This window comes from Orbicella faveolata, unplaced genomic scaffold (assembly GCF_042242905.1).
Source record: "Orbicella faveolata isolate gen_17 unplaced genomic scaffold, um_ofav_v1 contig_36, whole genome shotgun sequence".
In the NCBI taxonomy this organism is placed as follows: Eukaryota; Metazoa; Cnidaria; class Anthozoa; order Scleractinia; family Merulinidae; genus Orbicella; species Orbicella faveolata.
In genome coordinates, this window is record NW_028301565.1 from 7,196,664 (window position 1) to 7,221,365 (window position 24,702).

The 24,702-nt window shown below is 38.3% G+C and overlaps 2 protein-coding genes across 3 annotated transcripts in view; both read right to left on the minus strand.

Moving 5' to 3' along the window:
• Nucleotides 1-8,468, minus strand: part of LOC110064610 (actin-related protein 5-like) — a 13,822-nt gene extending 5,354 nt beyond the window's left edge. The window contains exons 1-15 of the mRNA XM_089275064.1: nucleotides 8,401-8,468; nucleotides 7,328-7,432; nucleotides 6,552-6,640; nucleotides 6,315-6,434; nucleotides 5,911-6,022; nucleotides 5,395-5,490; nucleotides 4,075-4,168; nucleotides 3,647-3,746; nucleotides 2,845-2,961; nucleotides 1,963-2,073; nucleotides 1,756-1,833; nucleotides 1,048-1,083; nucleotides 776-871; nucleotides 449-667; nucleotides 216-333 (exon numbers count right to left, since the gene is read on the minus strand). Of these exons, the coding sequence (XP_089131190.1) occupies nucleotides 216-333; nucleotides 449-667; nucleotides 776-871; nucleotides 1,048-1,083; nucleotides 1,756-1,833; nucleotides 1,963-2,073; nucleotides 2,845-2,961; nucleotides 3,647-3,746; nucleotides 4,075-4,168; nucleotides 5,395-5,490; nucleotides 5,911-6,022; nucleotides 6,315-6,434; nucleotides 6,552-6,640; nucleotides 7,328-7,432; nucleotides 8,401-8,416 (1,507 nt within the window). The 5' untranslated portion in view covers nucleotides 8,417-8,468. The remainder of the gene's footprint in view (nucleotides 1-215; nucleotides 334-448; nucleotides 668-775; nucleotides 872-1,047; nucleotides 1,084-1,755; nucleotides 1,834-1,962; nucleotides 2,074-2,844; nucleotides 2,962-3,646; nucleotides 3,747-4,074; nucleotides 4,169-5,394; nucleotides 5,491-5,910; nucleotides 6,023-6,314; nucleotides 6,435-6,551; nucleotides 6,641-7,327; nucleotides 7,433-8,400) is intronic.
• Nucleotides 8,469-8,949: 481 nt separating this feature from the next.
• On the minus strand, nucleotides 8,950-24,186 carry LOC110064608 (nonsense-mediated mRNA decay factor SMG7-like). 2 transcript variants are annotated; one of them, XM_020771670.2, is made up of 25 exons: nucleotides 24,096-24,186; nucleotides 23,963-23,994; nucleotides 23,448-23,499; nucleotides 22,984-23,058; nucleotides 21,235-21,295; nucleotides 20,993-21,064; nucleotides 20,737-20,815; nucleotides 19,064-19,156; nucleotides 18,542-18,613; nucleotides 17,929-18,007; nucleotides 17,740-17,823; nucleotides 17,306-17,385; nucleotides 16,800-16,849; nucleotides 16,204-16,341; nucleotides 15,623-15,653; nucleotides 14,745-14,910; nucleotides 13,870-13,940; nucleotides 13,472-13,532; nucleotides 13,140-13,244; nucleotides 12,974-13,055; nucleotides 12,363-12,461; nucleotides 12,037-12,071; nucleotides 11,517-11,656; nucleotides 10,703-11,019; nucleotides 8,950-10,194 (listed from the first exon to the last, which is right to left on the minus strand). In XM_020771670.2, exons 1-25 carry the CDS (start codon nucleotides 24,131-24,133, stop codon nucleotides 10,096-10,098), a joined length of 2,211 nt encoding a protein of 736 aa, XP_020627329.2. In that variant the 5' UTR covers nucleotides 24,134-24,186; the 3' UTR covers nucleotides 8,950-10,095. The 2 variants fall into 2 exon arrangements, with proteins under 2 accessions (XP_020627329.2, XP_020627330.2); XM_020771671.2 differs by lacking the exon at nucleotides 10,703-11,019.
• Between the last annotated feature and the right edge of the window lie 516 nt (nucleotides 24,187-24,702).

The following is a 24,702-nucleotide window of genomic DNA, read 5'->3' on the forward strand; positions in this document are numbered from 1 at the left end:
GAGCATCTCTATAACATCAACGTTTCTAATAACACGTTTTTAAGTGTAAACATCCCAAATCAGAGGCTTTCCTAGTTGCTTATCAATCTAAACTGACAATCTGGCAGCTTCGTTGATTGACAAAGCTCAAGCTTGTCGAACAGTAGCAAGAAGATTCTGAACTAGGGGAAAAAAAAAACAAAACAAAATACCAACATTTGACTGAGCTGACTTACCGTTGGGATCATACGCCAGCTGAGACAAAATCCTCATTCTTTCAAGAGACGCGTGACTTCGTCTGCTTGCTAACTCCTCCCTTCGTTGAACGCGCTGTTGACGGGCGTCAAGTATTTCCTGACAAAATAAAACACTGACGTAAGTTATGTAGAAAGAAACAATCAGAAAACGTTTTCAATTTTTATTACCCAAACAGAAACAAGCTCAACATAATCGTATTTGAGAGACGTACCTTTCTCCTCCTGTGTAAACCCGTTAGCCATGTTTTAAAGGTTTCCTCTCTCTGTACTTCCTCGTGGCTCTTGTGTTGCATTTCTTGTTTCTTATCTTCCCTTAATCTCTTCCCGCTTTTCTCGTCCGCCGCAGTCGCTCCTTTGGGTGTCCGCTGTCTCTTTTTGTTTTCGACCGGTGGCTCAGATACAACGTCTATGATTTCGTCTTTTTCCTTGACCTGACGGTATGCGATGGTAAAGATTTCATTATCTTAATAATTAATTTAATTTATTGTTTTAGCACAGCTAACAAATAAAGTTGACAAGGATACGCTGGGCTACATCACCTCAGAGTCCAATTCCAAAGCTGTCTGCATTGCTACAATCTTGTCCTTTCGTTTCTTAACTGAGGATGTCAGATTCTTTATTGCAGCTTGCAATGCCTGACAAAGAAAGAGAAAAGCGTTTCATTTAAAGAAAGAAATCAGATGAAACCAAACCGATAATCAGAAAGGAAGTTCAGACGGGCAAATGATAATACTGACAGACAGACAGACAGACAGACAGACACACACACACACACACACACACACGGAAAGACAGACAGCTGAGAATTTACCTCAGGACTCTGGAACCCTGCTGCAGTTAACGCTTTCTGAAAAAAGAAGGTTTATTTTAGAACCAACATGTACAAATTGTCACTAATACTAGACCCGCCTCGTTTCTTTCCTTGTTTGTTCGCGACGCTTCTCGAGATGGCATCACTTCTTTTACACGCACAGGCAGTCCCCATTGGAAAGCAGTCTAATATCCAAATGCCTAGCCTGTGAAACAAGCGTTCCCCTACGAATTAGAATTTTGACGGCTAGAAAATTGGGGGTCGGGCAAAAAACTGGAGGCGGAGGAGGAGGGTGAAGGGAGACCCTACCCCACCCCCCTATTTATTTACTCTGACCTATAGTCTGACACCTACTCTTACACGCCCAAAAGGCGGGAAAGCTTGCTTTGCGGGCAAATAGATGGTTTAGTCAGAACCCTGCAACTCTCTCAAAAGTCTTCGCCTTTTTGTAAACGTGTACTACACATGATGTTACGTAATTTGTCAAATTACGGTGTGTTAAGCTTGCGCGGCTCTCCTCTGTCAAGGGAGAACCACAACCTTGGCTTGGCGATTAGGAAAAACATTATCTAGTCTGTCTGTGACCGTTTCTTTCACGCCAGTTCAATCCCCACGGTTTTTTCTATGCTCGCTACAGATTATAGACGGTCCGTGAACAAACTTAGCGTTAATTTTTTTCATATTACCGGTATATTCTTGACACTGTACCTGGAATTCCTCACTATCTTCAAGTTCCAGTTCCTGAATATTCATAAGATCTTGTAGTCTGTCTTCTTCTTCTGCGAGCTTAAATAACCAGTTACAATATTGAATAACCTTTATTGGTAACTTCCACATTGGCATTAAATTTGAAAACAATGACAGGTTGTACATTTAGTTTTCGAAAGATGCTTTAAATTTGAAAAACAGCTCTACCTTTTCCTCTCTTCTTCTGGCATTTATTTCCTGTAATCTCCTTCCTTGTTTCTGCCTCCTTAGCTTTTCTTTTTCTTCACTCTTTGGCCCACTGTTCTGAGGTGCCTGGACCTGTGGGAGTTCACAGATGCAGTACTGTATGTTTTCCATATCCCTAATGTCATCTATTTCATATGCTAGATACACTGTATTATCAAAACTCAGTTAGTCGATCACTGGACCCATAAACAGTACAGAGTGTGGCTTTGAGTCCCACACTGTAGCTTAAAAGCCAATCTGAATTGCTTAAATTACTGGCACACAGTGAGTTGTTGAACATCATCTCACTGATCTCTGCAATATTCCAGCCATGGTTCACACTCTTTCATGTTCATTGCTGGTGGAAACAGGGCCATAAAAAGCAAGATTTTGCCTTCACTACACAACCAAACACAGTCAAAGGTTATCAGGCATAGGTACGTTGGTAAGTCAAGTCCAACATATGTTTTAATTGACACAATAAGGTTACATAACGGTGAATAAAAGGTAGATCAAATAACATCCTACATGCACCAAAGCCTGACACATAAACCCCCAAAAACCTCCACCCGACCAAATGCAGCTGTGTCACCCTTGGGGTCTTAAGGTTATTATATAATAAACAACAGAATCAAAGATAAATAAGACAAAACTATTCACACAACACATAAAGTAACACTTGTCCAATAGTGCTAGTGGCAAGGCTGACCATAGAATGTCACAAGTTTCTCAACCGTTCTTTTTTTTACAAATGTAGTAACCAGGAGCCTTTCCACACTATGCTAGCACCCAATCCTCTGTTCCATGTCAGCAAAAAATTAATTGATGTCAATACCACCTATCACAAATTAAATTTTATCTCACCTGAGCATATGGCAGCTGAATTTTATGCACATTCTCATCATAATAATCAGACAATGCCCACTCATCAAGCTCCTTGGAGTAATCTGTGGCCATGGAGGTGTGGCCATGAACTAATTCCTGTACAAAAACAACACTTAAATAGTCCACCCCACTCTGAAAATGACTGCCAGTAGCATACCTGAATTCAAACACAGTGGCAGCTCATGAGGCCTACACTTCAATCCAGTTTGCAAAGCATATAAAATTTATAAACATAGCATAGATGGTGTGGTGTGATGTGGAGAGGTGTGGCACAGTCAAATTAGGGGCACCTGGAGCGGCATGGTGCAGCATAGTAATTTACTTGAGAAATCCACAGCATTAAAATACCTAGCCTTGCCCACAAAGCTGAGCTGTGAAAGCTGAGCTCAGAGGAAGAGAAGCATCAAACCTTGGAGTGAAGAAGGTGTGAGATTGAAGTTTCAACCCCCAGGCATGAGACTTATGGTCAGATCTTCTTAGAAAATCTTGGCACTTCCAGAATAAAAATCTCATACTTGTGACTTGGGAAAGTTAGCAGGAACAACTTACTGAAAAACACCTTGGCTTGCCTAATAAACACTAGCATTCATGAATAAACTACAGGAGACAAATAAATGATGAATCCTCCAGGCTACGTTTGACATATTTAACACATTAGGGGTGTTTAATTGAGAAAATGACAAATATTAAGCAGCACAAGGTTAGAGCGTATTTAGCAAATCCTATCTACTGTTGTTCGTGCTGGCTGTAAGTAAATCTATGAAGCTGTTGACATATTCACCTGTGCTCTTGAGAGTGTGATCTGTGTGGCGTGATGTGGGTGTTTCAACTGTAACAGTCTTTGCATGTACCATGTGGCGTGAGCTCCGCCCAGGTTAATCCTGTGTGATAAAACATTGAGTTAAAAACTTAATGTCAGTAGTGCACTTACATCATACATGTCATTAAACTCAAGTCAAAACCAGACAGTTCTTACAATGTCTCTTTTTTTAGTTTGTTGTGAAAACATATTTTCAACAATTAACAAAAGAACCTCTTGCCTAGCAATGGTAGAAATGCAGATCATATTTAAAAGCAAGCAAACTAGCATGGCCTAATGTTGTCTACTTGTGCAGCCACTTAAATCACATTTATTAACCACGCCCTGCACATAGATTACTCAATCAATCATTGTTATGAAGGAAATTATAATTTGCAGTGGCAACAGACCTCTTACAGTTGCTGGCATCCAGTCTTCCATTCAACACTGGTAGGACATGACTGACTTGACATCCAGATGACACTACTAATGCAGTGGTTTCATCTGCAATGATATACAACTTAACATTTTATTACAAGTTCATTAGAATTATTTGATTCTAAACAAAAAGTGATTTCACAATACAGCAGTTTTCTGACCCAAATTTCCCGGCTCTACCCACTGAGGTACAGTGGAGGCACATTGGCCTCATGGTGCACTTGTCACTCAAGTGGTCCAGGTTCGAGTTCTGGCTGAGGACATTTTGTTGTGATCTTGGGCAAGAGGGAGGCATGGTGGCCTCATGGTTAGTGCGCTCGTCTCCGGATCAAATGGTCCGGGTTCGAGCCCTGGCCGGGGACATTGTGTTGTGTTCTTGGGCAAGACACTTCACTCTCACACTGCCTCTCTCCACCCAAGTGTATAAATGGGTACCAGCGAACTTAATGCTGGGGGTAACCTTGTGATGGACTAGCATCCCATCCAGGGAGGAGTAGAAATACTCCTAGTCACTTCATGCTACAGAAACCGGGATAAGCTCCGGCCTGATGGGCCACTTGGCTCGCAAGCAGACTTTACCTTTTTTTTTTTACCTTGGGCAAGACACTTAACTCTCCACCCAGGTGTACAAATGGGTAACCCTGTGATGGACTAACATCCCATCTAGGGGGGGAGTAGAAATATTCCTAGACATTTCATGCTACAGAAACTGGGATAAGCGCCAGCCACATGGGCCACTTGAAATGCATGCAGACTTAACTTTTACCTTTACTCACTGAGTAAATCTGACCTGGGGACAACCTTAAGTTAAAAATGTTGTTTTTCCCGTCAAATAGCTCTATCATCTCAGGTACAGAATAACATGCGATGAGAAATTATTATATGGCTGGTGTTTATGGCTGGTGTTTGTAGCTGATAAAACGCATGCTCTGATTGGCCAATTGTAGGGCATTACTCTCCCGTACTACCCACAGGCCGATTACAGGCCCGTAAAACTAAAGCAAAAAGCCATATAATAAACAACTTATTAACCTCGAACGTTTGGTCTTTAAGGGAAAATCTCAAATCTCAGCCTTGCTGTATTGACCTCGCTATCTCTCAGTCGATACGGCAAGGTCTTGGTTTAAGATTTTCCCGCTAAACCCTCACCCTTGGTTAATAAGTAGTTATTGATATGACTGCTACTACAAATTAAAGTGGTCACAGAAACTGAAGTTAATATTTCTGAAGTACACACATTTTCTAGGACTAGTATTTAAAATAACATGCATATGATTTATTCAGCTACTGACCTGTAACTGGGAAGTTGTGATATAGACTAAACAGACTGTCAATTCCATAAGCCACACTTGGAACATTGTAACACTCAAACAACAGCTCAGACATGGCTGAAACAAAAGAAAAACAATAATTAAGTAAAATAATTAATGCATGAAGTAACAGAAATTGCACAAATTCTAAACCCCTATATAATGGAAAAAATGTAAATGTAATCTTTATTAATTTTACATATGAAACACAGATGAGCTCTGACAAGCTCGTTATTAAGTGTCCAGACATCAAGATCGAATCAGAGTTTAGAACCTGTGGGTTGCTGTGGAGGAAGTAAAAGCAGAGAACCTGGAGACAAATCCCCTTGGAGCAAGGAGAGCAGTGACAAACTCAGCCCTTTTACTGCATGTGACACTGGGTCCTGGATTCAAGCTGGAGAAACATCGGTAGGAGGCGAGTGCTCTCACCACTATGCTACCTCTGACTAAAAATATTATAAAGGTGCTGTATTTGACACAGTCGAGTATTTTACTTACATTGTCGGCAGTAGTTAGGGTTACAAACTGGTTCTGTCAGAACAATAGGATGATTGACACTTCCTGGTGTGTTGATTCCAAGATGACTGAAGATATGATCAAAGACTTGCTCCTGTTTACAAGACAGTACATAATGTAAATAGTAGTTAGTATTTGCACCAAAAGAAGAACGCTTTAACTGTATTAGCAAACAGAAATGAAAATCTGCCTAACCGATTTTTTTAATAAACATAATTTATATGGGTTGTTGAAGAAAAGTGTGAAATAAAATTTGAAGTATAAAAAGTTGCTGTATATTACTATAGTCAGCACTGTAGCTATCTCTAATTCAGGAGTTTGACGTAAGAGTATACAAGAGCTACATGGAACAAGAAGAGTCAAATTGATTTTCTCTTATGTTGTACCTGGCACTCATAATGTGTCACCACATCTCTGTCAAATTGAGTCCGCAAGGCCCATCTGACCATCTCAAGGTTCCCAATATCATTCCCAACAGAGTAACTTGTTCCTGACGCATCACCATCCTGTGATAAATTATGTTACATTGAAAGATAACCTGCATTATTACATGTACAGTGTATGTCACCAACCACATATTTACAGCAAGAAGCCTCTTGTCATGACTGCAGAAGGAACAATACCTTTTTTCCTCTTGCCTTTGCTACCAGGTTTCTGAAAATTAATCTTGGTTTATTGTCGATTGCCCATCCTGCCCTGCAACAATGACCACCTGGGTTTGTAACAAATACAGGAATGCGTCAGCAACTGCTATTTGACCCACACGAAGGCTGGACACAAAGTGCAAGTGCCATCTATTCTACCAGCTACTTGTTAAGTGTTGTTTACAAAATGACTCCATTGGTAACAGAAGATCTGTTAAAACTAAAAGTAAATTTATCGTCAACTGCAAGGTCAAAGACTTTTTCTTTACCTAATATGTTTAATTTTAATAGTTGTCAGTTGGCTAAATGATTTAGAAATGTATATGCAAGCAAAAATATATGTAAAAGATAAGATAAAAATTAATGTGTATTTTGACAATGGCACCATGAGGACACCAAAATGTTGGTTCTTATGGTTTCTTTTTGCTCACATAGCCAAAATGCTAATGGTAATTTATAGGCACCTGATTTCAAGTGGAGTTACAGCCTTTCAAATTTGTTCAAAATCCCATGTTTTATCCAGTTTTCGACAGGTTTGCCCCAGTCAAGATAACAAAAAAGCTGTTTAAGACTCTATTGACCGCTAAAACGTAGCAGGAAAACCTTCAATGATACACATGTATCTAATGGTTCAAATCACACTGACTGGTAAATAAAATTTGCCTTTAATTTTTAAGGAGGTGCCATTTCTGACCCTTCTTTTTCGACTTGGAAAGAGATGAGATGGAACTTACGGTTAATCAGGAAGAACTCACCATTATCAATAATAAGTGGGACAGTGTTATCTCTAATACTTGGTGAATAGTCATAGAAAGAGTCTGGTGATGTTTCACAGTCTTGAAACCTATATATCTGGGGATCTACCATTGAAAAAAGGTAAATAATAAATAAAGGTAAAGGTAAATAATGCTAAAAAGAAATGCACAGGTAAAACACAATCACATCAAAATTAGAAGGCTTTTATAAAATACTTTCCTGCTGGCAGTCAGAAAATTGTCCATTTATGACCATGAATTTATAGTGTAATTTACCAATACAATAATTGTTATTGAAAATTAGCCATAAACAGGCTAAGCAGTGTGCCATTCAGGCTATCAACAACAACAACAATCTTTATTTTGTGCCCAGAAAAATCTATAGATCTGTAGATCCCCATATCTATAGAACTTTTCAGGCTAAACAGAGTGCTTTTCACGCTAACTGGACATAGAGGTACCGACATGGAGTATTACACTTGGTTTAAAATACTTCCTGGACATGGAGTATTACATGTACACTTGGTTTAAACTAATCCATGTCTGGTTCGCACTGAATAGCACTCCGGCTAGCCTGAAAAACACAAAGATTATGTTTGACCTGTTGAAGAATTAGTTCTCAAATCATTATAATGGTAACACGATGTAAAAGGAAAATTTTCTGCCTGCCGGACACGATAAAAACGCTGTTAGCCTGCTGGACAACAACACAAGACACAGCGCTGCGCTTATTGTGGAAAATACAAACACCATTCTCTTTTGATATTTGAACGAGGTCAACTTGTCTTGTTTGCAATCGTGTGAGTATTATAAAATTCAAGCTTTTAGCTTTACATGGTGAACTTGAAGAAAGAATGCTTTTATACAGAACATATAACATAAGTCAGAAATCGAAACGGCTGAATCCAAGGCTTATCTTCAACAATGAAAAAAAGTAAAGATACGCTAGAATCGTGGCCACCACGTTTACACAGCTGTAAGACGTTATGGCATATCGAGCTATGTAAAGTTAGCCTTTACATTTCAGATAAATAGGACATACGAGCTGTTAAATTATCCAATTTGAAACTTACCATTATCGTCCGCCATTTTCTTTTGATGCCCCCTATAAATTTGTACAGCGGAAATTGTTCACAAGTTGCTTCGTCGTGTAAGATAATCACAATGTTTCCTACGGATTCTTAGTAAGTTTTAGAAAGTATTTCCTCAGTATCCTGTCAGTCACCGATAATAGTACTGGAAACACTAAACAAAATAATATACCGTGGCAAAGCCTTTTCATTCGAGAAGTTGTTATTCATTTTAGCATTTATATATTCCCACCCCACATCTGACCTCTCTTCCCCAAGTAACATTTGGGGTGGGTAGGTGTAAGTAGACGAATCCCTTTCCAAGTCCCTTTCTAAGTCCCTTTCCAAAGGAGTAGAAGGTTGCATAGGATAGAAAGGTTTGGGGTGTTGAGTCCTGTTTGCAGCTTCTGTTTGAGCCTTGTGGATCTTTTCTCTCTTGTAAGGTGAGTTTTTGGAGCCATCTCCAAAGACAAAGAAACAAAAACATAAACAACTAACAAAAAAGCAACTATATGCCGTTTATCATCTACCGTAAGCCAGGAATTCCACAAATAAGAGAAAAACGTACGACGTTTTTATTTCCGTAAAGTGTCTTGACATTTACCAAGTTACAACCCCAAGAGAAATTATTTAACTTACCAAAAATTTAATATGGTGAGAACACAAAATCCTCTCGTGTCAACTCGATTCTTCATAGCTTGTAAACTTTACATTACACTGAATGGAAAAGAAGGTTAATTACACTGATTTAAGGCCTGTCATTTTCTAAAATAAACAGGGCTCTGTGACACTTACTCAAAAGACATCTTCAGTCCTAAAAAGACAGCGGTGCCGATGACAAAGAAGTATATCATCGCCCTTTTCTTCTTCTAGTTTCATTGAATTATACCGATTTGCGTATGATCAATAGAAACCGCCCGGAATTTAAAACCCAGCCGAGATAACATACCGCATATGAACTGCACAACAAAATCAAGTGACTTTGATGACCGTTAGCACTCGCCAGCGATCAAATAAGTAAATTCTGTGCAAGAACAGAGTCGGAAGGTAAAACTCGAGATTCAAGTTTGAATAACGTTGTAGGTTTTCCGCTTAAAACAATTATAATAGTTTTGAATTTTTTAGTCAAATAAATGAATGTTTAAGATGAAGAAAAAACAATTCCTTCAAATCGAAAGTGCGCATTATCGCTGGTTACTCTTTTCGATTTCTACCATATATTAAATGTAATAACAAAGTACATTACAAGCCTCAGGTAGACTTCACAATACCGTAATAAACTTTGACAATCTAAGTGGGAGCTCGTAGATCCCCTAAGAGATGTTCCTAAAATGCAGACAAACGTTGAGTAGATTTCGTGTAAACTCAACAATTGCATTTGCTCCTTTTGAAGACGTAGTTGTGTTCCCGACAAAACAAGAAATGATCCCATCGGCTCTTTAGATTTCTTGGTTCTTACGTCCGAAAACTTCTAAGATGTCCACTGTGGAGATATTCCTACTCAGCACTTGAAGCTGGTGTAAAGCAAAGTCTCTGTACTCGCGTCACTGCTAGTTAACCTACTGGCTCCAATATGTCCAGTAATTTGCTTTATGAAGTGCAGTAATAATTGAGCTGAGCTGATGCAAGCCCTGCGTGACCACGCCTTTTGCCATCACGTCACCATGGAAACCGCTAAACCTCAGTTGATCTGGATTATCAAGTGTCCTTCTGTTGGTGTTTCTTTTGCTCCTGTAGAAGCTGTTGCAGAGGAGACATTCCTTCAGATTGAGGAGTAAAGTCTGAACCCCAGATAGACTGCAATACAAGCATATTTACGCAAGTTACAAGATGTGTATCAATACAAGTCTGCCTTGTAGATGTTTTTAATGTCTGATAAGTATGCTGCAATCTTTGGGTCGAGAAGTGTCTCGTGGCACAGCAGTTCACAGCAGTATCAGCAGCTGAACCCGGTTTCGTTGGCTTGAAGCGAGTTTTTGCCCCGCCTCCTAATGAGCTATTAGTCAATCGACCGAAGGTTATTACCCTTCCCCTCAGGAATTCTACAGAATTCCATAGGAATTACCCAACCATTCGCCAGTACCCATTTACAAACCTGGACAGAATACACCATTTTAAGATTAGCATTTCCTGCCCAACACAAAGCGAGGACGGTAATTGGGCTCAAACTCTCAAGTTTCATACGCTAACCGCACCTCGTGAGTCGAACAAGGATAAATCAATCAAAGTCAAAGAAAAATCTCAGTCTAGAACCATCTCGCAGCTTGCAACAGAACAACGAAGAACACGGTCAACACAAGATTACCTGCAAAGCATGTGCTCCGGGACTTGTCCCACCACTGCCGCTGGCACTTGACGAGTTTGGCGCCCAGACCCCAGAACCCCAGCCACCGCTGAGCCCAAACCCACCAAATGGAGACTGGGATGGAGAGTTGAAATTTCCTTGCATCGGGGCTGGAGGGAATCCTGTTCCAAAACTGGTAGGTCTGCGGTTCTCTGGAACCGCAGGGGGAGATGGTAAGGTGGGTGGAAATACAGAACTGGCTCCGGTGCCTGTCAAGTGATCTGTGGGGGTCACACGGTGATTTGGTGGCTTTGCCACGGGTCTTTGAGATGGTTGTTCTGCGAATGTAAGAGGCCATTTCCGAGTTACCTTGTACCTCCGCCGGTTTCAATACCAGTCTTCGTGCAAAACCTTTCATATGAACATGAGTTTGATTTGCATAAAAGTCAACCTTAAGGCGGAACACATTTTCAAATGAATGGTTTTCGCACGAAGACTGGTTTTGACCCAGAGGCAAAAGGCAACTCAGAAATGGCCTATTATAACGTCTTATTTCATCTCATAAGTCTTCTTCATTACCGCACAGCCGAAGAAAATTACGCGGGTGTTAGCGTAATAATAGAAGAGCTTTTTCGATATTTACTGCTGCTTACTATCACCTAGAGCATTGAATGAATCGGGGAATGTGCTCTTGATGAAGGTCACAAACTAGGGAAATCAAGAAAGGGAATTAACTCTCCAGTTTCGTCCGTCTCGGTGATATCCTCAAAATGAATACGCAGTCGAGGCTTGGGAAAAAGCCATAGAGGAACTACGCAAAACATTCAACATATACCTGGGTGGGATAGTGCTGCAGAGGTGAGGGGTACATTCCATCCTGACTGGAACAGTGAATACTGAGCTACTGTGGAGGGAGAGGGTGGAACCAGTCCTGCCGCAGTGTGGCCAACATCTAATGGACCCTTGAACAAGGAACTGTTGGAAACAACACTGAAAATAAGGGATTGTATCTACAACCCCGTGCAATAAATAATTATTTGAAGCCAAGGTTACGGAAAACAAGATTCACAGCGAACTAAACAAACAAACAAAACCTTTCAATTACAGGCACGTGCATTTCCTACTCTTTGATCATCTTTTTATTGCCCCAAAAAGACGTCATAAAACCATAGAATTAACGTTGTGATGACTTGATGAAGACAGTCGCAAACAACAGTCGTTCTCTGAATTTCTTTCACGCAGATGATCGTCAGTGCAAGACAAACTAATGATATTTTCTGGATTCAAACTCTATCTCCTACTTAACCTTTACCAACACAAAGCAAATGAAAATAGCATTGAAAACTTGCTCCTACCTTGTTTCAGCAAACGGTGTCCCTACCGGTGTTGCCTGAAAACAAACGCAACATTTTAATTTTATTTAACTGTTCAGGCTGTTCTTTTAAAAACTGCAAGCACTATAAGATCACCACGACGGTAAGTTGACATTAAATGTCGCTAAAAACTACAGTAACTGTACAAAACACTTTTGTTGATGGTCAATCTTGTTGTTGTGTTTTCGACGGTACAGTGCAACGAATAAATGAAACTCAAGAGGAAATCACGAGGATTGGAAGGATAGCAAAAAAACAGCAAGCCAGGGAAAGCTACTACACTCTTACACTACAACGACTTTCTTTACCTTGTTCAGGTTTGGTAAAGAAGCCAGCAACTTTTGTCCTGCAGACTCTAAATCAATGTCTTGAGGTGACTTGGGAAACTTTTCTTCCGGCACTGAAATCTATATCAGAACAGAACTGGTGTTATGTCACTGTATATTTATGGATCTTGCTTTATTTTTGCGGAACCACTAAGTCTAATAAGTCAGTCTAATAAGAGTGTCATCCTAATTAAAGCAATGTTTCTTTTTCCCAAAATCCAAACTTAGAGCTGTGTTTTGCTTTGCAAACGGTCTGAAGAACTTACAGAACTAAATCTTACCTGTTTCATTTGACTGTTTTTCTATAATAGCCAAGCGACACAATGCAATATATTAGAGAATTCTACTGACTAGTTCAAACCAACACGGAGTAGGCTCTCCATATATGTAACAAGATTTGTAAATAAACTGTTGAAATGGAACCCGGCAAAGTCTTGGTTACGACCGTTACGATAAAACGATAGAGAGTAAAAACGTAATTGTACCAGAAAACGAAGTGGAATTATGGACAAACAATTTCAAGCCTGGCACACCAACCCATACTATATTATGTTTGTCGTGGTTACTGACTAGTATTCTAATGATCTCACTACCTCTTCAATGGGTGATGAAGTGTTTATCTTCAAGGAAAAGTTTGACAGGCCAGTTGCAAGGTCTTCCACTTTACTCAAGATACTAAAAATGAACAAAAACAAAGTTACCAAAACAGTAAACATCTAAGACTGGCAAAGATAGCAGAACATCCATACTGGTTCTCACCAAGGAGAGTAGTTCACCAGCCGATTTCCAAATCTGACAAGCCTTCCAACTCTGTGCACAGATTCATCATCTGGTCTTGTCCTCTTCATACTGTAAGTTAGTTTCCTTTGTTATCAAAACAAAATAAATTAGTTACTTTTCACTGCTCCTCAGTACCCTCCAGATGGAGGATCCCAAAAGGAACTGTGCAGCATAACACGTTACTGGCAATACAAAGTGTTTTTCTTTTTTTTTTAATAACGAAATGCGAAGATCCTGAGTCTTCTTAGAAAGACAAGCATCTAAATTTACAGGAGTTGATCAATTGGAGTTATTTTAAAACTTTTGCATACCTTTGACTGACTCTAAGAGGAAGAAAGCTCTGAAGCTCCCAGTCTTCATGAAGAGGAATATCTATGAAACAAGGTCACATAGAGAAACATCAGAACATACTAAATAAATCATGTTGAGAGCTCAGTTGATAATGGAAGCCAATACTGAATGTGCATTACAAATGCTGGGTTACACTCAAGAGGAAGGTAATTGCACTGGAATCAAAACTTAAGTGTTTTGCGCTAAGAGCTGATTATAAATAATACCCATCCCTTCATATGTATTCCAGGTCTGTGAGAGTTATTAATAATTTCCTAGTTCTATGCATGCATTGTGGGCCTACAACCCCAGATGGCATTCTGTTGCCTGTTATAAAACAGTCAACTATTGCCAACATTTTCCCAGCTTTTCGACTTACCAATTTTCTCAGGTAGATTAGGGTTTGCCACTTGCAAGAGATTCAATAATGCTGCAAAGTCCTCCCATATCCTAAAAGAATAAATCACATTAGTACTGCTGAAGCCAGAACTTATATGGTACATATTCTGTCGGAGTGTAAATTCATTTTTTTTTTAATCTAGATTATATTCTAGTCTCTCCTTTGATGAATTTTTAGGATTGAGGTGCAACAGGAACACTATTTCTTTAGAGGGTGAAAAGTGTTGCAATGCCTGTAAAGGAGACAACTATCTTGAATTAGGTAAAGGTAAGGTCTGCATACAAGCCAAGTGGCCCAGCAGGCCAGCGCTTATCTCCAGTTTCTATGTAGCATGACGCAACTAGGAGTGTTTCTACTCCCCTCTGGATGAGATGCAAGTACATCACAGGGTTACCTAACCCTCCCCCCGCCCCCCCCCCCCCCCCTCATCTATACACCTGTGTGGGAGGACGCACTGTGAGAGTAAAGTGTTTTGACCAAGAACACAACAATATGTCCCCAGGCAGTGCTTGAACATAGACCAATCAATCTGGAGTCAAGAGCAATAGTCATGAGGCCAATGTGCCTCCCACAGATACATGTATGTGTAGCTTAATTAAGATTCAAAGAATATCCCCATTCATTGAATCTTGTTTTAAGTTACAAATTTATAGTCTCTTTGCCTTAGTCTATAGTTTATTCAAAGTACCCTTTAACAAAAAAGGTGTATTACATGTATCCACTTATCTAGAAAGAAACTACTATTATTTTGTTACTTATCAGATGAATACAGGAGAAGCCCAAATCGTTGTCCTTGCTTCAGCTATAATTACAATTACCAGGCATTAAGAGAGTGGACCACTCTCTTGACTCACTTAGTTTTCATGAGCACCTCTCCATTCCAAATACTGGGGGATGATCCTGCCATCCACTGACACAGTAGATTGAGAGCTGGAAGCACGTCACACCCTGGGGCAGAAGACTCTTCCTTTGATGGTTCATTGTCGCAAGCATGCAGTACAAGAGTGTCAAACAACTCCACTGGAAAGCAAATAACAAAAGGAATGTTTTGTCCAAATTCAAGCTGAGTACATGTAGTTCAGTTAACTCTCATTATAGCGGAAACCCTCAGGACCGTCATTTGGTGTTCATAATAGAGAGAGTCTGCAATAACAGACTTCTTTGAAGTTTTGGCCAGGGATTTAGCTTCTGTTCATAACAGCAGGTGTCCATAATATCAGGGTGTCAGCAAGGTGAGAGTTAACTGTACATGCAATTGCAGTAAGCCTTTAAGTCATGGGCAACATAAAAGCTTGCCTTAAATTAACTAGAGGTCTCTGTGCATACTTTTTTTGTACAGTACCAGTCAACTGAATGACTTTTAATTAACTCTGACTGTGACTATTTGTCAATGAATATCACGTGGTAAATTCTTTTGACATAGATGATAGAGTAGGTTTGGATCTTACAAGGAAAAAATTTGATTTTGATTACTCTTGGAACTTAAAGAGTGGCTAGGAAATAACTTTTTTCCAGTGAAAGTTTGGTAAGCAGGGCCTTCTATTTTCATTAAGAATACACAAAAAGTCAAACATGTTAGAGAGTGATATTTTGTCTTTCTGGAAATGCAAAATGTAGACCAAAACTAATTAATTTTTCTTGTACTAAGCAAAAAAACGACAATGACTATGTACTGTTTTGTCTTGTAAATGACTTACTGTTAAATGTAAAAATCTACTAATCAAATGAATACCTGTAAATTCCAGGGTGAGTTGCCAACACTCCTACAATCAGTAAGGATGCAAAAAATATATACATCGAGAGCAACTCTTTCTTTAGCCATAATCAATACATGACTAAAAATAAAGCAGATCTTTAAAGGTAAACAGCAATAATGACATCCATGTTAAAAAGAGTACATGACTGTCACACTTAGGATATAATATGATCCAATCAGCTGAAAAATTTTCGTAGCATGTTACTAGAAATGGTAAAGGTAGGTAAAGTCTGGAAATGAGCCAAGTGGCCCATCAGGCCGGCGCTGATCTCTGGTTTCTGTGGTATGAAGTAACTAGGAGTATTTCTAATCTCCCCCAGATGGGATCGTAGTCCGTCGCAGGATTACCCCCAGCATTAAATTTGCCGCTACCCAATTATACACCTGGGTGGAGAGAGACACTGTGAGAGTTAATTTTCTTGCCCAAGAACACAATACGATGTCCCTGGCCAAGACTCAAATCTGGACCACTCAATCCAGAGGCCAGCACACAAGGCCACTGTGCTTCCACATGCTACTAGAAGAGTGTATATTAAGTTAACAAGTCATCTTTTAACCTCCTCGTCTCTGCCAATACAGTCAAACTCCTCCAGATCATCTGCTCCTCCCGTCCTGATATTCCACAACAGAAACAAGTTGATTGCCACTAGTTTGATGAGAAACTCTGAAGTGAATTTGCTCTGTTTCAAGATTCCCTATAGATTGAAAACAAAAAAAATTACTAAGAGGCTAGAGCAGACCTTCAAATCAGTTGAAATAATCTAATCAGCAGACATCGAAAATTCAGTCAGTATAAGACCTTTTGTGTCTCTACTCCAACTAAGAAGGTCTGTTTCCAGGGCTTAAATCAACAATTCATGAGCGCACTTTGGATATGAAATGATAGATAGCCAACGAGGCATATATAGTCAAGTTGGCTATAATCATCTCATGTCCAACAACCACGTCCAAAATATAGAAAACTGAAACAAAATTTAATATAAATGCCCCCCCCCCCCCAAAAAAAAGACAAAAAAAACTTACACATAGGCTTATCACTTTGAAGAGCATGGAATAATTGCTCATATACCATAATAGCTAAGCCAACAAAAGCTCTTGAATTGGATTATCTAATGATCCAGTTTTTATTACTTTATATTTAATATAAACTCACTTTTAATGCGGCAATAATGCGATCTTTGAGAGTTCTTGCCTGATCCAATTCTGTTATCAGCAAAATAACATTAAACAGGGTGACAGGCACTTTGTTCTTTAATTCAATTTTTCAGTGGCACATACACTGATTAGAGAATTCTAAGATTCTTAAAGGAGCTCAATCACCATTTGCGCATATTGAAAAGTTTAGCCTCAATTTTTCAAATTCATCATTTATAATCTGTGTTAATCTTCTCCATCCTTAGCCATCCTTGTTCCTTTATGGTTTATCATTATCTCTTTGGTGTTTTTCTATCTTATTAAACTGTTATTTTCAGGTTTTCTACCATTTAAAGGTAATTTTGTATGTGGCCAAAATAACTCAAAATACCGTGACTGAGCTCCTTTAACATTCTTAGGAATCTATTATTAAATATTAATATACTGTTAGTAATAAGTGCTTCTTCTCCTGCAATTTAATTAACAAAATTGAACTGAGCAACAGTCACTTTCACTTTTCCCTACCTTGGACAAGATACACAAGACCATGAAACTGAAGGAAAATATGACCAAACTCTGCCTTGGATACTTCAAAGTTCCCATCTCTGGAAGATCAATAAAAAGCAGTCTTGAATATAAACCGGTAATTGCATGGACTCTCTGGGTTTTACATTTTTTGTCAAAAGCATCAGGCTACCAACAAAACTCACTGTCTACTTCTTGATCTTGGCCTGACACTATGCTGCACTAGTGTTCTGATTCTTTAGGAAACATGGCAAATTAAATCAGCTAACTGCATGTACTCCTGACAAATATTAATTAAGCCACCTATTTCAAAACTTTCTGACAACCCAGAGCCTTGCCTTAATCGTGATTATCATACAACCTAAAGCTCAGCTCACAGTTGTTTAAAAATAACATTTGACCAAGCTCTCTGTACAAAGGAGGCTAACCCATACCTTGTATTATGCCTTGCAACTACTTTGCTCAGTGTTTTATGAAGATTTGTCGATGCTGCTGGGAAAGGATTTTTCACAGCAATACTGAAAAGCAAAACAGCAAAATGCAAATATTTAATCATAAATACATGTATTTGACACTCTAATACTGAATATCAATTAATCACAACAAAGCCACAACTTATGTACCTTCTGCAGTAGTAATAAACTGTTACCAGTTCATCTCCCTTGCCACTAGCTAAAATAGCCAACTGGTTGTAAGGCTGACCTGTTGAATATTACAAAATTCAGTAAACATTACAGTCTATGGACCAAGAGCATGAAGTCCTAACATGAAGTCTCCTCTCTTACTTCAATTGGTTTTTAGACTTGATGGCAGTCTAAGATAGCAGAGTCTGTCTGCAAGTATTAAATTTACTAAATATGTTGTAGGTTAATTTTTTCGTTAATTTTTATTAAAGGGGAAGGGTGAGTCTGAAGGCACAACTTATAAGACTAACAACAAATATGGAAACATTTCCAACCATTACTTGTGTAGCCTAGAGGAGATAAGGGTGGACTACAAAGTCAGAGGTCTGGTGTTCAAATCTACATGTAGGTTAGAAATGAGTAGGATAGGTGGTGTGTATATGATTCTTTTTAAGAAATGCCCCTTCCACCCCCTCCCCGCCCAAAAAAAAAGTGAAAAAAGAAACTGTTTTGAAATTTTAACCTAGGTTGAAACAAATGAATCTATCTTGAGATCATTCTGACCTAAAGAACAAATTGAACTAAAAGTCTAAAAATTTAAAGTTCTCCATACCATTTGAAGGAACTAGTACAAGTGCATGATGGTAAAACACTTCAGCCTGCTCAGGGTCATCACAGTACCGAGCTGGACAAAAAAAAAAAAGAAAAATACATTATAGCCATTGGTAATTACCATTACAATAAAAAGTAACTGGACTTTAACCCTGCCGCAGAAATTTTTGGGTGGAGCGGTTAAGTTTCTACGCATTATATAATATAGATATTTTTGGCTCCTAACATTCCACAGGAATTGCCTTGATCCTTATTTCTTGGGATAGCTTTAATACCAAAACATTCTCTTACTTATATCAGCTACATGTATGGTCAACCCTGACTTTACAGGTCAGCTGTTTGTAATCATTGAAACCTTGTTATATTACAGACAATGTTTTCAGTCTCTAGCTCATACATTTTTCTTACATAATTATTATTCTCTTAAATGTATTAAAACTAATCATTGAAGTCAGCATTTTCACCCCTTCCTTGCTCCCTTGTTTTAATCACAAATCTTAGTAATAAATCATATCAAATTTACCAATATCTCCTAGGTGCACCAGGCAGTCTTGGCAGATGTAGTAACAAGACTGAGTATGAGGTTTCTTAGCCGGACTGGTGTTTCCATTAATTTCTGAAAGACAATATTAAGATTCTGTCAAATAATTTTGTTTTTCAGGACATTCGTGCAAAAATTTTCCAACATTGATTTTTTCCTGAGACTTTCACCACTGTAAGATGATGAGTTAGTTATGTCAGAACATGCCTGGAAGAACACCCCGAATCTGAAAACATTGAGCTTCGTTAGTGGATAAGGCCACAGTGTCTGTAAGCCCAAAAATGTTGCAATACAATCTTTGAAGTGAAATGTTCTCTGCCAAATACTGTTTACACCCGCTTTCAGTGTTACGTGCATAGGCGACATCTTTCGACATGCCATCTTTCGACCTGCTATGTAACCTGGCCTACTCAAAAATGTAAGCACAACGGACTTCTTTACGGTCAAACTCGAATTGTAATGATTTATTTGACATCAAATTAATGTTAGGAGTATCAAGAAGTCCTTCTGGCAGAAATAGGTCGACTGTTTTGAATGTTTACACGTTGCGAATATTAAAAGCGGCAGCGGCCCAATTCTACCGGAAGTCACTATTGAGAACCGATTGACTACACTAAATCGCTTGAATCATCCCGTAAATAGGGAAGCATGCAAAGTCCAAAATCTTCTTCAGCCATTTGAGGTAGGTAATGATCATTTACTTGTCATTTTCTCCACTAATAACCAGAAAAACTACCAGTTTCACAGTTTAATGGTCTTTCATAGCATGCCGAAAGATGGTCAAAAGATGTCGCCTATGCATGTAACACTGAAAGCGGGTGTAAGTGGACCTATAAAGTGAATTTAGTCAACTGGTGAGGTTCCTTAAAGAACAAGTTTGCATTTAGCGACCATAGTTTCGCGTGCCTTGCAGCCGCAAGATGGCAGGATTCAATGTCTCATGGACAGAAATCTTGAATTTTTTTTAACTTCCCACATTGATTTTTTTGTTCATTTTTGGACAATCTGGAGATAATAATCATTGCAAATAAAATCTATTTCTGGAAAGAAAAGTAGCGGTCACCGAACGTCCAAGATTGTTAAATCCATGCAAAGCTATAGCAATGGCCACCTGCCCTATCATTGTTCATTTTATTACTTAGCGCACGCTCTCATGCATGACGTGCATGTGAATTTGTGTGTGCAGTAAGGATGCGCAGACACAATTAGCACAAATGTCCTTAAGTATTTTAAGGTCCCTTACTGACCCTCCATGGACAAAAACAGTCACTGGAGAAAAGAAATCTGAAATATTTTAGTCTTGGTAATATGCATTTAAATTTGCACTACCAAGTAGTTTGCAAGTTAGAATATTGTTGTTAAATACTAAATACTGTATACGAGACATTTTCTTTCAAACATTCTTTAAGAATATATTGAAATCTGATGTTCTCAAAAAGAAGGTATATGATGAGGCGGCATGTTCCATACAAAGAGTCAAAGGTGGAGGAAATGATGCTTTTAAAAACAAAACATTACTATAATGCAGCACAAGAAAAATGCAAATGATCACAGGTTTCTATTGGTTAAATGCATTCCAGTGTCAATCAAAGCCATACGTGAAACTTTATCATGACACTGGCAATTCAAAATATTATCATTCTTCAAGTACCTACCTTCAAGAATACCCAGCTGTGATGACCTGACATGGCCAGGGATGTCTAGCCTGTACGTCAAACACAACTCCTGCAACAGCTATAGATCCCAAACAAGCACATTCAATTAACACCACTTGAATGAGTAACAAAGACTTCATAGTAATTTTCTCCAGCTTTTGATAACAACATTTTACAATTTCAAAATTCCAACCCCAGAGTATTTTTTAATAAGGCAAAAAATTAAACGACTCAAATTCTGATAATCCACATATACCTGAATATAGAAACCACTGGCAGCTTCAAGAAACAAAGTCAAAACAGCTTGAACCTCCACTTTTTTGGAGCCCTAGAAAGTTACCATATATTTAAGTAAGTAGACCTGACAAATCCAAAATAAACAATCAGATATTTATAGAATAATTATATTTTATTGCTTCCTACGAGATATGAGATTCAAAAGCTTGAGTACATGATACTCAAGCCTATGCAAACACAAGCTGGATAAGAATAAAATACCTTTCTGTCTTTTGTTTGTTGCCTTAAAAAGTCCACCTGGCTTTTGAAAGCACTATTCCACCTAAAAAAATTAAATAGTTTATTTAAGGTTACCATATACCTTCAGAGGTGTTTCACATCCAAGCAATGTAGCATGTCCAGGTTATACTGTAGATACCTAAACCCCTATGTCAAATTAAGCTTATGGAACTGGCTATCAAACTATACCAAGAAGTTTGAAATAAAATAAATTGTCAAGTTTTTTACGACTTCTAAATTCGAGCGTCCGAAGCACCTTCTAAAAGCTACAAGTCAAAAGGAATTTTGTTTTTTGCTTATTTAATTTGTCCCTCAGTTTCCAGACACAAAGCACTAGAAAAAAAGGTGTCTGGGATTTGCCATATTCATTTTCAGTGAAACGTTACAGAACCTTTTCGAAATAGGATAAAAAAAATATGTAGAAAAATTGCTCTCAGAGAAAAAATATTTGGAAATAAGAAATTTGTAGAAACAGTTTTGTTGTTTAAATGTCAAACTAACTACTGTCCAAATTTGAGGGTACACAGACAAATTCCCTTTGACTTGTAGCTTTCAAAAGGGACCCAAAAGATGATACAGCCACTCACATTTAGAGGTCTTGAAAAATTTGACAATTAATTTTATTTCAAACTTCTTGGTATAGTGTGATAGCCAGCTCTATAAGCATTAATTTGATATAGCCTAGGTTTAGGTAACGTTAGTTTAAACCAGACTCACTATATCGCTTAGACACAAGACACCTCTGAAGGTGCTCAAAACGTACATGTATACGTTAACTGTAGATTCGATATCAGATCCTCTGAATTGTTTCTGCAAAGTTAGAGGTAATTTTCCATATTAATTTTATGTGCGTGAAACAGAATATTAAGTGTAAATGGTTTTCTCACACAATACTAACTGCTTAGGGGCTAGGATAAAGTTCAAGTGACATGAAAGCCGTGCAATAGACCATATTTGTGTTCTCCATATTGGACTGGAACTGCAATCATGGACAAAAGTCTTGGGACAAATTTGCACTTTTGGTGCTTTTACACACACACCAGATGTGAATACAACTTCACCTGCCTAACCTCGCCCCCCACCACCATACAATGTTGAAAACTACTACCTGCAATTTCTTCTGATTTTCAACATTGAATTGGGTGGGGAGGGGGAACAGTAACATGTTTTCAAACTTCAGTAGTAAAACACATACAATTTGTTTAATTACGTAAGGGTTCCAGGGACTTTTGTCCACGATTGTAGCTTGAAACTGAGGCTAAAGCTGTGAGTTTCTTCAAATGTAAACGACATTTATCTCTTTTTAATGACATTCCCCTACATGGGCCTCCACTCCCAGCTAGTTACAATCCAATAGTATATACCAACAATACAAATATAGTCTATTGTTCCAGTTGTTGTTCTCCATTGTCTGACCTTCTAACTCGTGCACCCTGAGACTATTGTTCATGTCAGTTCTGGTATGATTTTCAGATTTTTAGTGATGCACAGTATTTTGAATTTTTGCTTTCTATACTACGCAGGTTTCTTGTAAAGTTGTTTTCATGAGAATAAATGTCCGGCTTGCTTTTATTGGCTTGACATGGTTCCCAGTCACGTGTGAAAAATACTGATAGTCCTCATGACAAACAGTTTGTAACATGTTACAACATGCAAAATGGCTTTAACTTTAATTAAAACTAATAACTACACATTTGACATCAAACATCACAAAAAGATTTAAATACTTACAAATCTTGTTCAACTTTCTTGTCTAATGCAGACTCAAGATCTGTTAATAGGATACTCTTGTACAAATCCTGTAGTCTGGAAAATAGTGACGGCACAACCTTGTCATTATAATACAAAATTCTGCTGGTTCACCAACATAATTTTTACCCCACGCTTTGTACCCACATGCAACTTGATTCAATTGTTTCCCAACAACAATACTACTACTTGGCTTTATTCCAACATTTGAAATCATTGAGTCCTTGAATGGCAGATAGGTCTGTAAATTGTGATTAGAAAGACTCCACATTTTTTTAAAGCACAAAAAAATAACTGGACATTACTTTACGCTCCTGAAATACATTTTCTCAGAAATATATCCCTCAGAAGACTACCTCACTAGTCTGCACTTTGGCTTTATAGCTGCAAAGTTTGGCTCCATTCATTTATGCTATTTATAAAATAATACTCAATTAGCTAATTACCTTTGTCTGGACTGCCATCCTTCACTGCCAACAGAGAAATCTTCAAAGCTACCTAAAGAAATTGAATTTATGTTTAATCACTTTTTCATTCTATGTTCATGCTAAATAACAGAGCTATTTTAAGGCAATTATATTTGCTTTGGTGAGACTGGATTAACAAAGTGTTGTAAACACAACAAATGATACCATCGTTTTAGATGACCCTCGTATGTTTAATTGTTTTTGACGCTTAAATTGTAAGCTAAGAACTTAAGACCAGAAAGGTCACTGCTCAAAATTAAAGTAAGCGTACAATGGGACTTTTCGGAACAAACTGAATTTAAAGTATTGAATATGAATAACATTAAATTTACGTTCCAAGTGTTGGAATACGCTCGCTGATGGATACCAAAACCATATAAGCTTACTGTATGGATTAAAAAAAGTATTCCATCAAGGTTACATTAATTTGCTATAAGTTAAAAGGAAAACAAAATAGGAAAAAAATTTTTTTTTCGCTTGCATAAACAACTTACTTTTCAAAGCGGCTTTCAAAGTTTCCGCTTGCCTGTTGATAAAATAAGCGATAAAATAAAACCATTAATATGTAAACTTTATTCGGGCAGATATTAACTGTGACAATTGAATCGTAAAGTAGTAAACTCTTACCGTAAAACTTGGGGCACCGACCCAAGGATCGGCGCCATGTTAGATCATCATACCGCTGTACAGAGTCATTTCACTGCGGACTCATTTAACGCCGAAACACCTGTCACGATTGAATTCCCAGAGATCCTTTCGCACTCAAACTCCAGAGTGATTGCCCCGTTTCTTATAACCCTTACCAGGAGCCCAGACCAAAGCATAGGCCTCCCGGGGTTGAATCGACGAAATTTGACGACTTTCAAATATTTCGTCAGTCACAGCCTGATGTCTTCAGTATAGTTAAACAAATTTAAGGTGTCCTTTTAGTGAAAATAGGTGGAGCGGAATGAAAATGGGACCTTTCCTGCTCGAATGAAGAAGATACTAAGAGATCGGGAGGCCATGGGAATCAGGCAATTACTTTGGTTTTCGTTTAGGTTTTAGGACGGTTTGGGATTGGCTGGGTAGTCTAATTTGTACTGGCAATAGGTTTGGTTTAGGTTTTACGACACTCAACTGAAGACCGATCTAAATTGATTAATTAATCCTTTAACACACATGTCTAGTATTTAAACCTCAGAAAAAGAATATATCCGTACTCAAGGGAGCAAGCAAATTTGGGGACGAGAAT